General features: G+C 38.8%; 1 protein-coding gene across 16 annotated transcripts in view; it reads right to left on the bottom strand.

The window, feature by feature from the left end:
* LOC139935418 (FH1/FH2 domain-containing protein 3-like) overlaps window positions 1-18,853 on the bottom strand; it is a 92,657-nt gene that overhangs the window by 46,503 nt on the left and 27,301 nt on the right. For 15 of the 16 annotated variants that reach the window (XM_071929994.1, XM_071930000.1, XM_071929996.1 and 12 more), the window contains 13 exons: window positions 17,439-17,544; window positions 16,422-16,516; window positions 15,367-15,478; window positions 14,503-14,594; window positions 13,998-14,141; window positions 10,728-10,966; window positions 10,305-10,477; window positions 9,778-9,882; window positions 5,155-5,352; window positions 4,450-4,587; window positions 1,885-3,882; window positions 716-754; window positions 137-181 (listed from right to left, as the gene is read on the bottom strand). In XM_071929994.1, coding sequence (XP_071786095.1) covers window positions 137-181; window positions 716-754; window positions 1,885-3,882; window positions 4,450-4,587; window positions 5,155-5,352; window positions 9,778-9,882; window positions 10,305-10,477; window positions 10,728-10,966; window positions 13,998-14,141; window positions 14,503-14,594; window positions 15,367-15,478; window positions 16,422-16,516; window positions 17,439-17,544 — 3,484 coding nt within the window. The remainder of the gene's footprint in view (window positions 1-136; window positions 182-715; window positions 755-1,884; window positions 3,883-4,449; window positions 4,588-5,154; window positions 5,353-9,777; window positions 9,883-10,304; window positions 10,478-10,727; window positions 10,967-13,997; window positions 14,142-14,502; window positions 14,595-15,366; window positions 15,479-16,421; window positions 16,517-17,438; window positions 17,545-18,853) is intronic. The other variant, XM_071930007.1, reaches the window with a different exon arrangement.

Here is an 18,853-nt window from a genome sequence, read left to right as displayed (position 1 = left end):
AGAGTATGAGTTCTTATATTTTGAGAAAATTACAGGATATTTATATTTATGAGGCAGACTTTAAAAAAAGTCCTTACTTTGTGATCTGTACAAACCATGCATCTTAAAGCTATCACACCATGCATCATGTACTCACTGTATGGAGAAAACCCTTTATCATTGCTCAATGCTGACCAAGAACCTAGTAAAGTCAAATATACAGGACAATCAAACTAATGCAAAAGGGATTCCTACACGCTTTACACTAAAAATTGACAGAGTTATATATATTTTGCAACAGAGATTAAACAAAGCCAGGGTGTGTTTCTTTCAGACATTATACAATGGGAATAAACTTGAATTACTATCACTTGATCTACGATTGCTATGATTTGAGCTTGAATATTATGGATTTGGTTACAGTGCCCCAAAACCATTCACTCTCAGCGACATTAATCTTATCAGAGTCCCATAAATCCCTGCCCACACAGGTGCCCTTTGCCTCAGAAAACTACGCTGCCCTTCCAGCCTCATTAATAGATTCAGTACAGTATCCCTAAACAACCCACCCATCACAAATTATCAGAGTTCAAACATTTGGGCATTGATTTACACAACATAGTGTAATATTTCTGCTGGATTTGGAGCTGTGCCTAGTCGGGACTTCTTCCTCAAAGGGATATCTACATCTAGGGAGTCAGGGTGCACACCATTCCTGGAATCATGTTGTACTTACTGCCAGATGGCTTTTCACTATCTCCTTTCTTGCTTGAAACTTTAAAAGGAAGATCAAAAAGTAGGAGGGAAAATTTAAATTTCTCAAAAGTCATCAAATGTCTTATTTTGTGTGAAGATAAATGTTGTTTGTTTACATTGAGATTTATTTTTCTTTGTATTTTTTGTTTCATAATTTATTGGTCTTTGTTCTCCTGACAATCAGCGCACAATGTTTCAAAATGTCGAAACTCTACTTAATGTATACCTTGACCTCAGTTTTTCTCTGGACCTAGTTTTCCCTACAAAGAGATGTTGTCCACATAGTTATGTAATACCTACTACTAAGCTACTCAATGTTACTGCCTACACTTTCTTTTCTTCAAGATATTTATCAGAACAAATAGAACAAAGACAGTTCTCTCAAAAAAAAACGTTCACATTTTTTCCTGATCACAGCAAATACTCCACATTGCCAATTGTATTTCAAAATACCAATCTAAACAGGATAAATTCAGCTGGTAGAAATGTAAACAACGTATAAAAGAAACTACTGAAACACTAAAAACAGCTTAAGGTTAATAATTAAAAAACAATATGGAATCAATCTTAAAACTTTATGCAAACCTCTTGTTCGAGCATGTTTACACTGTGAATAAAACAACGAACAGTCTACAGTTTTTTTAGTTTAACAACTTCAAATAATGAGAATTGTTCAATACCACTCAGCCAAAACTGTCTGTACACTTAGGTTAAGCATAATAAAACGACACATTTCTAAACTTGTCAATCTTTTGTCAGCATTAATAACAATGGTGTCAGCTAACAATGACATCAAAGATGACCTCAAGCTCATGCCGCGTTTTTTATATTCAACAGAATCTCATAATTAACTTGTATCTCTTTGTTTCATGACATAACAAAACAACTGAAGAAACAAACAAAAAAGAGCATACAACACTCCGAAAAATGTAAATAAACTGAACATGTCCAACAATGGTGCTCATGCACTATTTAAACTGTCAACTTTGACCTGAAAAACAAAGAGTTGCAACATTATCAGACAGAACATTACTGAGTCATGCTGAATGGTAAACCATGCAGGGTACCACTAAAACATCCAATCATATACAAAATAAAAATCAAAGATGAAATGTTGCCATGCCAATAAAGAAGTTGAGTTCTACTCACAAGGTCTAACCGGAGGATCATGGTACGTATTCCTTATCACAAATTTAGGTTTGTCGTTGTCCTTTCTCCAATTGGGCGACTGGACATCCTGGTTGGTATCATCCATCGAGGCGACTCTAAATCTTGGTTGGAATGTCTGATAGGTGTTTTGATTTCTGTTGCCCTCCTCCTCCTCATCAGGGGTTGCAGGGATGCCTTGAGACAACATGGCAAGGACATCGTCTTCCTTATTGACCTCAGGCCGTTTCCTCCCTCCCCGCCCAAGATCTGTCTTCCCTTCCTTGGACTCATTTTGAGGGATGTGACGTTGACTTGACGGTTTCTCTGGCTCAGGGATGACAGGAGCAAAACCCTGACTCAGCAACGACAACACATCTTCATCATCTTCTTCCTGTTTCCTCTTTGATGAAGCATCTTTCTTGGACTTCTCAATTATCTTCTTGTCCTCTTGCTTCTTTGCCACAAGGGGTGGCTTCAAACCCTTACCAACCTTAGCTACATCCCCATCATCTTGTTTGAAACTTTTCACTTGTCTCATGTCTTTATCTAATTTTGTTGACAGATTGTCACCTTTGACTTCATTTAGTTTGATCTTGGGTACTCTGCTCTCTTCACCATTCTGGACCTCTTTAGGAGCCCTGTCCATCACTGAATTCTTAGACGTACTGCTCTCCTCACTTGGAAGCCCACCACTAAGGAGAGCCATCAACTCATTCTCATCATCTTTCTTGTGATTCATTTTTGTTTTCTGTCCCGTATCTAATTTCTGCTTTGTTTTCTGGACAGGTTCTGGCTCTTGCAGGTTCTTAAGGCCATCAGTCTTAACGAAGGTGGTCTTGGCAAGTCTGTTGGTGTTTGATATATCATTGTCATACCCAGGCTTAGCTGGAGAATCGTAGAATGTTTGCACGAAGCTTGCGTCCGTTATCCCGTCCAGAGAGCCAATCTCAGAAACCCCTTCCTCTGTGTCTGAACCAAGAGAGGATTCATCATCATCACGACCTTCTGGGCCTGGAAGACCCTGACTGAGCAGCGCCATAAGGTCATCATCATTCTCATCAGATGGTTTTACCTTCTTAGTAGGGCCTGGGGTCATTGTGTTCGGAAGCTGAGCAAACTTAAAATTAAAGTTTCCTTTGACGGAGGATGGAGTCTTTGTGACCGAGGTGACCTTACTGGCGTTTTCATCATCTGCCAAGACTTTTGGTTGTTGTTCATCTGCACCTGTATAAGTGCCATCGAGTGAAGATGAGCATCTAGTGTCATCCTCCTCACTAAGCCAAGAAACCTCATCTTGATCTCGACCCTGATGTTTTTGGAAATCATCTGGAGGGGCGAGGCCGACACTGAGGAGCATCATAATATCATCCTCATCTTCTTCTTCTTGCCTCTTATTCCGACTCCCATTGTCTCTTCTCTTGATGGAATTTTCACCGTCATTTGACTTCAAAGATGTCATAGACACCTCTGAGGATGAGACAATGTTGGAATGAGCAGGCTTGACACTTGAGACTTCATCCTCCGTGATGCCCTGTGGAGTGTGGTTATCGGCGTCTTCCTCCGGTAGAGTCAGGTATCCTTCTGAATCAGACACGATCATGGACTCACGGTCCGCATCTCCGCCATCAGTCGTCACGGAGACCGTGTCATACCCAGCCAATGAGGACATGGAGGAGGATGGATGGATGGGCGTGGCAGTTGTACCAGTTTCCGAGGAGGCATAAGTGTAAGGATCGTACCTTAAACCCCCTCTCCTAAGTCGCTCAATGGCCTCCTCACTTACTGCATCCTCAAACTCTTCTTTAATGTCTTCCAAGTTTCCTTCCGTTAACAGGTTTCTCACCTCTTCCTGTGCATTGTCCACTTTCTGTTCCTTGGCCGCTGCAACTTTGTCTGCGGCTGGAAGCTTCATGGTAATAGTCTGCTCTTCATCCTCTGTTTTCACCTCTGAACCTTTCCTTTTATCATGTGAACTTTGACCCTTGACTTGAGCCAAACCTTTAAGGAAGTAAATAGGGAGAAGGTTGGGAAGGTAAGCATGGCAAAATGAGAGCATGCCTTGGAAGATAAATAATAAAGGAAAGTAGTTTTGAAAAAGATTAGTCAAGCCTGGGACCTTACTACATGTATGCAGACAGGGAAGAACCTTGTTTCTATTAATAGTCATCTCGTTAAAAAATTTGAAGGAAATTAGAAAACAAAGTATAGGTAAATCTTGAAGAAATTTGTAATGACATTATGAAGCCCATGCCTTAAGAGAAAATAATAAAGAAAAGTAGTTTTCAAAAAGATTAGTCGAGCCTGGGACCTACTTATACAGATGGGGAAGAGCCTTGTTTCTATTAAAAGTCATCTCAAATCTTGATTTGAAAATTGAAAGAAATTTATCAGACAACCTACAAGAAATCTTGTAATGGCATTACGATGCCCATTCAGAGATGGGTGTTCGTATTGGTTGTATGTATTTGAAGTAGTCGGGGGGAGCATACTGATGTCTGATTCTGATTTAGTGATGTCAGCATGCGGTGTCTGTTATTTCCCATCATGCAATACACATCCTCCTACCTCCCGCTTGATCTAAACCCTTTGAGGGCACTTTCTGTTTGTCGTTTCCGCTGCTGAACTTTGACATGAGGGACGCGAAGCCGCTTCCTTTTTTGGGAGGATTCTTTGGTTGTGCTGGTTCTTTATCCGGCGTGTTTCCTTTGACGTAAATAGATTTTGTGTTTTTATTTTTTACAGTGATGTGCAAGAAGAAATGTGGATAAAATCATTTAAACTCATCATCAATAAGAACACAAATAAAATGGAACAATATGCACAGATTTTTGAAGAGAAAAGTCAACACAGTAGCTATGTCAGGAAAAAAGGTCAATTCAGAACAATAGGTCATATTTAGGATACGACCCTGTGACAAGGTCAATTGGCAATAACATCAAGTCATTGTGAAGAATTTCATGCTGAAAATAGTATATAAAATGCATCAAAATGTATTATTTTTATGTGCAACAATTTCAAATGTGAAAACCCAGTACTTCTGCTTGTCAAGATGTATAACTTAAAATGAAATACATTATGCATATTAAAGTCTGTGTACATGTCACAACTCCCTTGAAAATCTCCAACCTGTTTATTGATATTTATTCTTCACAAGAAATAAGCAAGGCTGCAAAACAAGAAATTAGGAATCCATTAGTGCTTTATCTGATTGAAAAAAACAAAAGTAGAAACTGTACACACTGTATACAAATTGTAAGACGGCTTGCTTACTTAGCTTCGCCGAGACAGGCCGCAGTTTTGCCTTTAATGATATTTCTTCTTGATTTGCCTTCCCCGCCTGGGACACCCTTCCCTCAACAGTAGGAGCATCTTCAACCTCTTTCTCCTGCCTCATCTCTCGGCGTCTTCTCCGCCTCTCAGCTAAGACCTGCTGTAGTTCCCCGGCACCCTGGCTGCTCTCTGGCTTGTCTTGAAGTTACAGGGGGAAAGGAGTTCGGAAGAAGCGTCAGAGCACAGTAAAGGATGCTCAAAATGCTGCCATGGTAACATGCGGTTAGGACGCCTTGAATTACTATCACACACTTAAATGTACGCTGTCTCTGCTAAATCCATCCAGAGCTTACTTCACAAGTCATGCAGGGTATCATTCTCCGCACAAACATTTGAATCCAGGTTTTTTTGTTTTTTCAATCTTTTTAATAGGATTGGAAGGGTCAGGGTTCAAGGGTCATGCTTGCATCATCGAGGGTAGGTATGTGTCATCATTCTGTAATCCACCTGAGTTATGACTGGCTGGACCTAACGGATAAGTTATAAGCCACACCATGATCTCTACATGCTTATGCTAAAACCACATTGAGCTGCAACTGGATGATATGCCAGGCCAAGCTGACACAAGGTTCTCCTCATTTTTAGGAATATTTTAATCCAATGCTGTGTGATCGAACTGGTTACAAATCACAAGATTCTAACCCATTTCATTCTGTGAAGACAAACATTTCCGTAAATTTTCATAGAGCACTATTCATTTCCAAGTCACCAAATCCAGAGCATTTGTTAGCATCTGTCACACCGACATCCAATCAAAGATTCAAAATCTTGTTCACCCTGTCAGAATTTTTCATTCTTTTAAAATTGTTCAAAACAAAATTGTCTCCTTTCCGTAAGTTTTCATAGAAATCAATCCACTTTCACAATGGCAAATCTAAAGCAACTGTTTGCCTGGCAGTAATATCCATCGATCACACCAGCATCCTGTCAAAGATTCATCATCTTATTCGCACAGTTTATATCCTTCAAGACCTTCCATGTCATTGTTCACCAAATCTGGCAAGGGGAGATGTCAGGCCACCCTGGTCGACCAGTCAGAATCTTAAAGATGAATGAGTTATTCTTAAGCCTTTGCATCCTCAGCTCTACACCTCACGAGATTAACAAGCGCTGGGACTAAACCTTTTCTAAAAATGGCAGTGATTAAAAATGTCTAATCCCAATACATTGGCGCATTGCAAACGCCCCGACCAACATCCACTTAAGAAAGCCTGGAGAATGTCATCCGATGAAATACACCGTAGTGATGACTTAACTCCGTGCCAGTCAAAGTATATCCAGTGCAGTTATCAACACACTGTGACTTCAAACCACCATCACAACATTGCAAGACACCCCCTGTCCTTTCTTTTCTTCTCTCCAATAACAAGTTGAACCTCATGAATTGAAATCAACACATTTTTTTAATGGAAGGGAGTGAGATTCTGGATCAGCACCATCTGCTCTGATGTTTACTTAGTCTGTGACATTTCAGAGGTGTTAAATGTGACGGAGCGGTAGTGTGAGGCAATATGACTTGCCGATTGTTCTGAAGACCCGTCCAGTGTTAAGACAGACGCAGCAAGGAAAATGATATTTAACGCATGGCGGGAGTAATACAGAATCCTGCATTCGCTTTTGTCACATCGAACATGTTGGAAACACCAAGTGGAATTAACACTCTATAATGGGAAATTGAGAAACACTGGCACAAAGTGAATTAATCTGGGATCAACAATCTTGTATTCGCTTTGAACATCAAAGAAACTGACAGCTTGGTTGGGTTTATTTATAAAGCTCTACTTCTATACAATGATGGTTAGAAGTGCAATTTCATGAAGCAATAATTAATCTGAAATGCTATCATCGCTAAGAAACCTCAATCATATCAACAGCATCTTTAAAAGTAAACATCAACACAATGCATCATCCAAACGAAAATAACTCTCTTTCGAATAAGGTTTTCAGGCGTTTTGGAAAGAAAAAAACCTAGACGATTGAGAGTGTTGACTCTTCCAAATTAATTGTCAACGACCCCCTTTAAAAATGACAGCGGCTTCTTTGAACTGTCCCCATTTCAATCTTCAATCCTTCAGAATGGAAGTGTGACTATATTAGGCGAGATTATTCAACTCTGTCTAAAAGAGAGCACAGAAAGAAATCACAAGAAAGATAGGAAGTATATTATAAAGCAGACGGCCGAAGTGTTGAGATCATCACTTGGTTGCTAGACAACCATCGTCTGTCTTTGTGAGATGTTACCGGGTGGTCTAGATATGTTATCGATCCAGACGATTTTCCTCCTCTGATGCAGAATTATTAATATCATACTTTGAGACACTCAATTTTAAAGGCAGGGTATACTTTTAGTTAGTTGTCTAAGAGCGGTGTCCTCACTCGGTGTATTCCATCATATGCATAAAATAAAACACCTGTGAAAAGTTGGACTCTATTGGTCATCAAAGTTGCAAAAGATTATTGAAAGAAAAGATATTTGTAGAACTGTGTGCTTGCAGATGCCTTAAACTTTGGTAGTGAAAATTACCTCTTCCTCTTAAACTCTACTACTTTAAAGGGAGACCTCTACTACTTCAAAGGGAGCCGATTCTCACAATGTGTGATACTATCAACAGCTCAATCGCTCCTCACAAAATAAAGATTTTACTGTCATTAAAAGTGTATTCTCTGCCTTTAAAGGATGCTCTTCACAACGATGACAGTGGGGTTGAAATACGACTGTATTAATTTTTCAAAGCTAAAGTAACTGGGATGAAGTGCCAAACGTCAGAAGGTGATAGCAGTAAGCGCTGACTACACCAGTATATTCACAATGGAACAATGAGATCTTCATGTGGAAAATGTGAATGGAATAAAGTGAGCAGTTTTGCAGCACTAGAACCAATATTTAAGCATACAAAAGGGTTAAGTCTGTATTAGAAAATCCTAAACACATCCATAGGAAGAAAAAAAAATCACACACATCCACAAAAATCCCTCAGCTCTTAAAAAGATCTCCACACCTCTCCATCATAAAGCCAACTTAACCTTCCTGAGAAATATGGTATAAAAGTTTACATCTTTAACAGAAACGAGCACCCAGCATCTCATCACCAACATTTTAAAGAGATGAACATCAAGCTTCCATCAAGTTTATACTGTTGCAACCTATGCCTCGCTCATTTCTTGCTCAGCAAACAAATTTGCCTCGCTCATTTTCATCTAAACAGCTTTATAAAACTGGACCCTGCTCACTTCCAACTTGGCAAATAAAATGTGTATTTAAAAACAATATTTCCAGCCGCTGTGATATACATCTACACTCAATAGGTCAATTAAAATATAAAGTGTTGCTTTCAATAAACTTTAGAGGGAGATTGGAATGCTCAGAAGCCATGAACCCTGGTTGGCCTGGTCTGGATTCGGGATGTCATCTTGAACAGCTCACATGATATCAATATCTCTAATTGAAATGCCCTTTTCCCCCCAAGGGTAAATATACCTTGATCCTTCATCATGTGCCTCAATTCCAGGCAAGTACATGTCATGGTTACAGCAATACAATCTTCTTTCCGGCCAGAGCGATATTCCATAAAGCTGCCTTGCCAATATTAACACTTTAAGCTCATGACCAATATACATGTATACATGAAATGAAAGTTTAATAAGTATATCAAAGTCACAAAAAAAAAACATGCAGCCATAAGACCACCCAAGCGAAAGGCTTTTAAAATAAATAAAAAATATATCCAATAAACACATCCTAATGCTTGCATTATTGGCACATCACTGCATCACTGCATCTCTTATCTAGCTTGCACTCTACAGAGCTGTAGCTCTATGGAACATGGTCAAAATGTAAAGAATTAATTGTTAAAATGCAATGTGGATCGCCTGTAAATGAAGAAGAAATGATTTATAACATTCAAGCAAGCCGCACACGCAGGGGGAATGTTAAATCAGGCAGAGAAGTAGGGAAGGCATCGGTTGTTTCTTTGAGGGTGCTGTGCAAGCTTTAGATTCTTCCAGGATAAGTTGAGGAAAACTGATGGAAATGGTGCTTCCAAAATTTCTTATGGAAATGACTGGAAACTTGCGAAAATATGTGGGAAACTTTTAAAACCTTGAGTGTGGGACAATATTGATCAATCAATCTACCTTCCAATATTGTTTTTATTGGCATTTGTCATTTAAAGAGGGGAAAATGTATAGAAACTCTCTTAAAGGTTCTAATAATTTTTGTTTAAGGAACCAGTGTTCCAACTGAAACTTTTCAATGATTTTCAATTAGCTTTGACACACTTTTTGTTATCAGGGTAGGTTCTGCACGCAAAATAATCTAGAATGTTAGCACACCATTTCGCGTACTTATGGTTAGCCGCACTATGATATTGGGCCCAGGTGTTCCAATTGGAGGCAGAAGTTTCTGATCAGTTTAGGATCGAATTGTATTTTCCACCATTAAAAATCCCTGTAGAGGAGACCTGTTACTATGGGTACCATGAGAAGCAGGAAAGAAAGAGGGGAGATTTAGCGGTCATTGGGTAAAGCAGCCATTGGGGGGGGGGTAGCCATGCCTCAACTCACTGGCTGGTACTGGCCTTAACTCGTTGGGTTGGGGTAACGCGTTTGCGATTATATCCCCCGGTGCTGATGCCTGACGTATTCTTCCTCGCCTCCATGGGATTTTGGCTACGTAGGAAAAAGGTCATTATTGGTTTTTATTTTGTAAACGATTATTTGCAGCTAAAGTCAACCAATATGGGTAAAAAAAGGGAAACCATTTTTTGATTTTACAACTTTTCTGATTGTCAACACTGCAAAACAGGAAACAAATAAACTTTACACAAAGTTATGTGACAGGCCCTTCCCCAAAAAGAAAAAAACAAAACAATACCCCTTACCTCAATTCAAGAAGTATTTCTGAAATAAAACTTACAAGATTTAACGTAAAATGAATTCCATTAAGTCACAGTACATTTTCAGAACTTAAACACAGAGAATTTAAGAAGTGCATTGCTGGTACGGTCCTTGACTCCTCACACAAAATCGAGAAGAAAAAAAACAAAACAAAGAATTACAAAACCGGGTGAAATAAAGTGAAAGGAACTTACTACTGCTGTTTTCTGAGGCGCTAAAATCAGTGGTTCCAGCCGACGTATCCTCCCTGCTAGATCCGTCTCTATCTGGAACCCTTAACCTTGCCTTCCTCTCTTCCAACTGCTCCTTAACGGTCATTTCAGAGGAGAGAGACGAGTTGTCGATGGAAACTCTTGGGCGACTCCTCCTGGACCGGTAAAGATAAATAATTGTAATATTGGCTCTTATATAGGGCAATTCCAAAGATTGATCATTGCGCTTCACTTACCCCATGCCATTTATTTCAATCCTGGAACCATCTCAGCTCCTTGGGGAGTATACAGCCTGTGCTGCCAAAGCCCACAAAGCTAAATCAATCACAAGAACCATTTCTACCCTCAAAGGTACCCATTCACCCAACCACCCACCCATATTTTGAAAAACGTTTGATGACATACCTATTATCCCGTCTCCTGTTGGAATCATGGACCCTATCTGCATCCTGAGGAGTCAGTTCCTTCCCAAGATCCAACGATCTCCTTAACTCCCTCCGATCTCCTCCATACTCCGCCGTCGGCTTCAAGGATCTCCGTAGACTCTTCCGATCGGCCGTCTCGGCACTACGACGGTGTTTCCTGAGATTATGTTTGCGTTCTACGGGAATATCGATGTCACCATCCTCTTTCTTCAGGGAGTACTGGATGCACAGGAGGAAGAAAGAGATTTTTTTATAGCAGGGTCCATTTAAGGGTTCTGTTATCCAGACTTTCAACAATCCAGTGACTGAGTGTTAGGGGTTGATCTTACAAAGCACTAAGATTCATCTTAAGATGAGTTGCCAGTATTGCCATGGTGATGTGTATTGTGATATTACACTTTGCTTAGTAATAAATAGTGGTTTGCAGTTAACATCAATTTTATTTTTTTGAGAAATCGGGCCCTGGTTCACCAAACTCAAATTTTTGTGTTACCAGAACTGAAGAGTGTGGGTTCAGTTCCGAGCCATTGACCATAATCACTTTATTAAGAGAAGAGATTTTCCTCCATGTTTCTGGCTTGGTTTGCAGCATCACCTTGCCAACCAATACAAGGATAATTAACCCTTATCCTTCCAAGTCTTTCTATATCCTCTTTGCTAAAATGAAGGATTCAAAAGGACTGAAGACAAAAATAAATATTCTTATCAATGGTTCAGTCATTCCAATCTTCGTCCAAACAATTGTGGTCTAGTGTCTTGCTTAAGGACACAAGTGTATTGACCTGGACTCGAACCAACACTCTACTGATCAGAAACACCACAGCTTGAGTTCGGTGCTTTTATCCACTCGGAGGCCACGACACGAAATAGTCCTAAGGTCTAATGGAGACATTCTTGAACTTATTAGAGCCCAAGGATCAATCTATAAATCATCATTAGCCATTTCAGTGCAAACTGTTTCTCCATACTAACACGCTAATAAGAATCACTAAGAGAAATATCTGGACTTGTACACCCCTAACCAAATGTCACAAGACCTTTCAAAGTAATTGCATCTTAAGTCTTCACCAACGTCTCATGGATCCTGCTGGTTAAGGACATTGCCACTAATGGGTTTACCTCAAGTTACAACTCTATTTGCTATCCTAGAAGCTCCTCTTATAAACACAGCAGGGTTGGATGTACTGAAAGCTTGACAAATTGATTTGAAGCAGTGGCGCAATATGCTTTCACCAGTCCTTCATTTAAAGAAATATGATGAGAACTATGAACGACCCTCCTTAAAGGGACTGTATACTTTAGATAAGAGTGTTGTCTATCCATTTTTTAAATCACGATTTCAAACTTCTCTTATAAACACAACACGGCAGCACGGTTGGATGTACTGAAAGCTTGACAAATTGATTTGAAGCAATTGTACGTTGTGCTTTCACCAGTCCATCATTTAAAGAAATCCAACTAGAACTAAAAACTGCCCTTCTTTAAAGGAAGTGTATGTCTACCCATTTTTAATATCATGTTTTCTCTTATAAACACAGCATGACAGCACAGTTGTATGTACTGAAAGCTTGACAAATTGACTTGAAGCAGTGGCGCATCGTTATAAAATGATGGTCCCTGGATAATTGCTGCTTGCGTGTACTTTTCTATCAATTCCAGACTGGAACTTGTAATACTTGTCCATTAATATACTTACCCTGTGCTCCATCTTTAATGTGGGCATAATCTGTATTTAACTACATACACATTTATAGAAAGGATTAGATGGAAAACAGGCTAGACAAAATTCAGGGCTTCATTTTTCAGCAGGCAAAACAAATTTTTTACAAGGCTGAAATAAGACAGCTGAAATTGCTCATCCCTGAAAATGTGACATGATTTAATGCGCAGTTATAAACACCACTAGACATCACTGACTCATAGTGTTATCCAGAGGGGTGTCTGAGTATCTTTTGGACACATTGTTGTTAAGTTTACACTCCCTGTTTTTTCCTGTCATTTAATGTGTTGTAAGTCAACAATTTAAACACCCATTTTTTTGAATTGGCAGCAAATTTTGACACTTTCTACTAAATCCAGGCTAAAACCCTTTCTGACTAATCATTCAATCCAACAGAGAAATGGATGAACCCGCTCGTGTTGCCCGTTTCTTTTTTGGGGTTTATCAGACAAGAATGACTCATTCTGTCTACTTAAAAACTAGCACAAGGCCATCGCAAATCCCCCAGAGAGATTGGGTTCTAAATATAAACTATATGGTTCATTTATCTTATGGAAAATCAGCATGCTGTCGTTAATTTTTGTATTATTGTTTAAAGTGGTAATTAATTTTTAAATCTTTTTATTTTGAATGTTCATATTGCTTTTGACCTGTGTGATGCAGGTTTGATATTTGTTCAAATACTTGTTCGTGTGGTTGTGTTGTCATGTAGCATTGAGAAGACTCTGCTTTCGTCAGATCGTTTTTTTTTATATAAAATTTGTGTATTTACCCTTATTTTCTTTCTTTTTGTAAGAGGAGTTTGAAACTTTAGGAAATTGCAGGAGAGGGAAAAGTTGCATTTTTTATTTTATTTTTTATTTATTTTATTTATTTATTTATTTATTTATTTATTTATTTATTTATTTATTTATTTATTTATTTTTTTTTTTTGGGGGGGGGGGGGTTATTTAAGGAGAGTAGCTTTGTGCTGGACTAGAGCTAGGATAAAAAGATGGGATACAATCAAAATAATTCCCCTGTATGTCATTTCTTTTGTTGCTCTATATTTTTCCTAAAATAAAGACACTGGACACTATTGGTAATTGTCAAAGACCAGTCTTCTCACTTGGTGTACCTCAACATATGCATAAAATTATAAACCTGTGAAAAATTGAGCTCAATTGGTCGTCAAAATTGCGAGATAATAATGGAAGAAAAAACACCCTTGTCACACGAAGTTTTGTGCTTTCAGATGCTTGATTTCGGGACCTCAAAATCTAATTCTGAGGTCTTGAAATCAAATTCGTGGAAAATTACTTCTTTCTCGAAAACTACATTATTTCAGAGGGAGCCGTTTCTCACAATGTTTTATACTATCAACCTCTCCCCATTACTTGTTACAAAGTAAGTTTTTAATGCTAACAATTATTTTGAGTAATTACCAATATTGTCCACTGCCTTTAAATACTTTAAATACAATGAATTTGGCTGTGTAAGCATGGTATGTAGTTGGATGTTTAACTTAATGTCTGGTGGCTAGACTCCTACCTCATACAGCTTGAACTGTTCCACCAGATCTAAATCAGTCCCCTTGCCACTCATCAACTGCTTGGTAGTCTCCTCGATTCCTTCTTGTTCCAGGGAGTCTGTGATGTCATAGAAGGTATCCTGATCAGGTATTGCATTCAGGGTCTGACAAACAAATAGGAAATCAATAATTATTCATCGAGGATTTGAAAAACCCTATTATCTTGGAACTTCTCAAAAAAGTGCGAACTCAATCATTATACTAGCCAAGAAAACAGAAGAAGTCTCAGTTTCAGATGTGGCAGGTAAACCCCTGAGAATTATTGCAGGGAAAACCCATGCAGTAAGGACGAGACTGAAAACCCAATCCACATAGTGACTCCACCATGAATCGAACTAGGGTCCTAGAGGTGGAAGGCGAGGAAAGATACCACTACGCCAACCCAACCACCCAATGTGGCTTTAAAATGTAGGACCATGGATGGAACGTACTCCAATGTACTGCAATCTACTGAAAATGTCTTACCTTATTAATAAGGGACATGGTGTAGACCAAGATTTCAGAATCTTGTCCCTCATCCTTCAAGAGATTCATCACATTGCTCCATGTTTGCTTCCCTGAAATCATCAAAATAATAATATTACAAATAATATATGTACCAATTTGCCTGTCGATGCTATAGTCCAAAGGAACTGGTTTCAGGAATGCTGAAAGGCCCACTGAACAGTGTAACCGTGTAAGGTGCTTTGCTACAATGACTAAAAGTGACTAATAACAATGCCTGTTGTTCATTATCCTCTGGCAAGGAGATATATAACTTTCTTATCATAGTCCTGCAGCCGATTTCAAGTAACGCTAGGATTAATCCTAACTCGAGTAACTCGTCCTACTCTAACTTAGGACGGGTTCAATGCGTCCTACGTATTTGGATACGGAACTGAACCCGTCCTAAGTCCTAAGATTAATCCTAAGTTAAGAAGAGTTTGGTGAAATCGACAGAGAGTAGGGGTTAAAACTAGATTATCCTCATATGGGATTTGAGGCATTACATAGTGAGGTATTAATGTATATTTGGTTTGCCATAACACCATGTGTATATCTACTTGCTCGGTAAATTATGTTCTTATAAGAACTTGTCTTGCTTTATATATATATATTACTACAGCGGAGTAGATTTTTTGGAATTTGGGAGACTTTTCAATTCCAAAAAGAACCATCCTACTTATTAACTACTACCCAGCCGGAACGTAAGGAAGCAGTCGGGACTACTACTTTAGCTAAGGTGGATCGAGGGGATTTCTCTGCCGAGGAGTGAGTTCTAAATTGGGCGCAACTAGCTTGCTCTAGTCATCGTCAGGTGACTGTATTAAGACTGTGTTGATAAGTTACCTTGTTCTTTATCGACTACACACGTTGCCTGATACAGAACTGTAGCATTTGATTCTGAGTATTCAACAAAGACTAGAAGCAGTTTCAACGAGGTTTTTACCACCAGCCGATACTGCAACAAACCAAAGTAAAACAGAGTTATGAAATTAGAAAACATATCAGTACAGAGTATTGACACATTGAAGACTAAAAATGCATTCAGCTATGATCTGCAAAACTGTACTGAATTTGATAGATGTTAAATTGTGCATTAAGGATAAAGAGTATATTCTGTTTAACCCTGACGGCAATCTGGATTAAGCACTGTAAACATGGTATACTCAGTACTTTCCTGAGTTCAGTGGGGGGAAAAACCCACAGGCAAATCACTCGGATGGGATTCAAACCCCCTGACACATTGCTAAAGCAGATAGATGTCTTACCACTGGACCTACGAGCTTTCCCGGTGGATAGAGGTATATCGGTGTAAATTAGGTAACAAATTTGTTACTAACTAAGAGGTTGTTTTAAAGGTATCATACAGGATTGGTAAAAACATCATTGTTTGACAAGTCTAAAAGCTTGTACTGATGATGAAGTTCATACTAGAACCTACTTTTGGATTGCTGCTTCATGTCTTGTGTGTGTGGCACGGGGCAGAGCAAGAGCAGGGTTTACCCTTAACTGTTTCAGTGACTAGCCAGCATGACCAGTTCATGCTAGTTCATACTAGAACCTACTTTTGGATTGCTGCTTCATGTCTTGTGTGTGTGGCACGGGGCAAAGCAAGAGCAGGGTTTGTCTTTAACTGTTTCAGTGACTAGCCAGCATCACCAGATACTACTTGTTACATGTCATTAGTTCCCAGCTTTTTACTTGCCAATACTACATGTACTTCTCAATAATTAGGGATGCTTTTCAAAATTTAACTAGCCAGCTGGATTTGACTGGTCCTCAGGCATCTTAATTGGCATTGGCAAGTGGATCACTACCCACATTGGAGTATTGATGGACATTTTGATATAGCGGGTCCGTGCTTATTGGATCGGTCTGGGACCAAGACTCAAGTTATGTACCTTTGATGATAACAATGAATAGAGCCATTGCACGGTGTCAGTGTGTTCAATAACTCCATTCATTCCATCCACATACAGCATGATCTGACCAAGAGCTGGCAAACAAAACAAAAACAGAATTCAAGACTTTAGTAAAGAATTGGTAAGTGCAACAACAAAGTAGGATTTGAAGAAACTTTCAATGGTGGGAGTATAATTAGGTGAGGTTTGTGGTAGCACCATGAAGACGATCAGAGCATACTGATCGAAACGCGAGTTGTCAACCACCAGTTCTTTTCAGAACCAACACTACTCCAAAGAGATTAATACGTTGCTACGGCAAACATCACCTAATTATAAGAACAAAAATGAAAACTCACTGATTTTAAAGGTGCCAAACTGCCACAGAAATATTTCCTTCTAAATGATGGTAAAAGTATTTAAGCACATGTTGGCCCCCGCCCTCCCCCCCATTCCCTATTGTTTCTTCATTGTGAATTCTTTGGAGGTTTTTCTTTTTAGTTGAGTAGGAGGGGTGCACGAGAAGGAAATAGTGTGTCATTTGGAGGGTGGGGGGCTCCCTCTGCCACGTATTGGGCATAGCATAATTTGAAATCTGCGAAATCATTATTACTTGTTTCTACTGACACAATCCAAAGAAACATAAAATGCTTCACAAATTATGTATTTTTATGAAAACGTGAACTTCAAATTTTGTGACATTTCCACAGGTTGGTTGTAAGAAATGTTTGTCGAAAACGAGAGGATGGGAGCTAATTGCTCCTCGCAACAACAAAAACAATGAAGTACTTTTTAAGAGTTTAAGATGCAACGGCGTCAAAACAAAAAAAGGAAGGGTGTGGTGACAAATGTTTACCTCTCTATCCAGGAGGTCAGTAAAAAATACTCTAAAAGTTTCAAGAATAAGTAAGAAACTGTTCATAACCTATTAAATACCCTGTGGTTATTATTTTGTTCTTCATGAATTTTGTTCAATTTTATTTAGAGAAACATGGCCAAGAGTGGGATGGTCCTCACCTCTGAGGATGTAATTCTGGTAGTTCTGGTCAGCATCTGTTCCCACCTTAATAAGACACGCCAGTCCATCAGCACTGACAAACTCATGCACCAAGTCTTTGTCATCCTATAGTAAAGACAGAAAGGAAATAAATGCAGATAATGAAAATATATGGAGAAATTAGAACTTAAACTGCAAAGAGTCTTTCTCGAAGGCTAAAAAAAGTTACTAAAAAAACTTATCATAGTAGCTTTTAAAGCATAAATACCTCTTAATAGCAGTCAGAATTGCATCCTCACTTTAAAGAAGCAAAGCTTTTTTCATTTTCAAGGACACTGTTGTTGCAAAAAGGGATATGCCCCATTTTGTTCTGCCAGTGGCTTTTAAATGCACAGTGGTACCTTGTAATCCCTTATAAAGTGCTATATAAATGGGTCTAAGAAATCATAAAACTTCAAAACCTGTCTTAAACAATTTGTCTTTGCTCAAGCTCATTGATTACCTTACTGGTGGATACATGCGCTATGTAAGACTCATTATTATTTTGCAGACATTTACAGACTCCTGACTCTCTAAATCATTTAAGTTATATATTTGAAGGTTTGATTAAGTCTTTCATCTTTGTGATGTTAAATCACCTCTTTCCAGAAAACCTGTACGCTCTGTTTTGTTCTCGTACGCTGAGAAAAGCCACCATTCTTTGTTTAGTTTGTGACTTGAATTTTTGACTTCAGTTTTTGACTTGTGTTTCTGACTTGAGTTTTTGACTTGAGTTTTTGACTTGAGTTTCTGACTTGAGTGTTTGACTGGTCCGAACTGTCAATGCAGCCTACTCTTCCTCTGCTGTCACTCAACGCAATCCTACACAAACACAGCATTTCCTTTTGCTCTATTTGTCACATTATGCCCCGGTCCATGTAAGAGCCACAGTAAGCCACAAGGCTATCGCTAATATCCTCTTCAAATTTACAGCGTCTCACGAGGCAAACATAAGACATGTTGTTGCCGTTGTTTTTCTTCTTAGCAGAAAATAGCTGCCTTAACTTTTCAACATCATCTCCCAATAAAACGACGTAACAACTCCAGATCACCTAGACAATTCAGTTAAAGCAATGCTACCTTTGTCATTGCAAACCCTTCTTTTTAAAAAACACCTCTTTTTTTAAAATACTTTTTTTCAAAACTAATTGAACATGTCCTGATCCAGTTCATTTCATAGGGCTCAAAATTTACACTAGACCATAGGACCAGAGGCTAGAGATTTTAGTATTAGGCCAGTAAGCTCATGACTGTACAATTCACCAGTTCTGAATTTCGTTTAAATGTTGACTTACCGACTGGTAAAAATCTTCTAATTCTGTTCAGTATTGAAGAACACTTACTCATAAAACAAATGAGATAAATATTCTCTTAGTGCTTCTTCAAATTAAAACAA

This window comes from Asterias amurensis, chromosome 3 (genome assembly GCF_032118995.1).
Source record: "Asterias amurensis chromosome 3, ASM3211899v1".
NCBI classification, from domain to species: Eukaryota; Metazoa; Echinodermata; class Asteroidea; order Forcipulatida; family Asteriidae; genus Asterias; species Asterias amurensis.
Note: the sequence above shows the minus strand (reverse complement) of the source record. Positions and strands in the feature narration are given on the sequence as shown.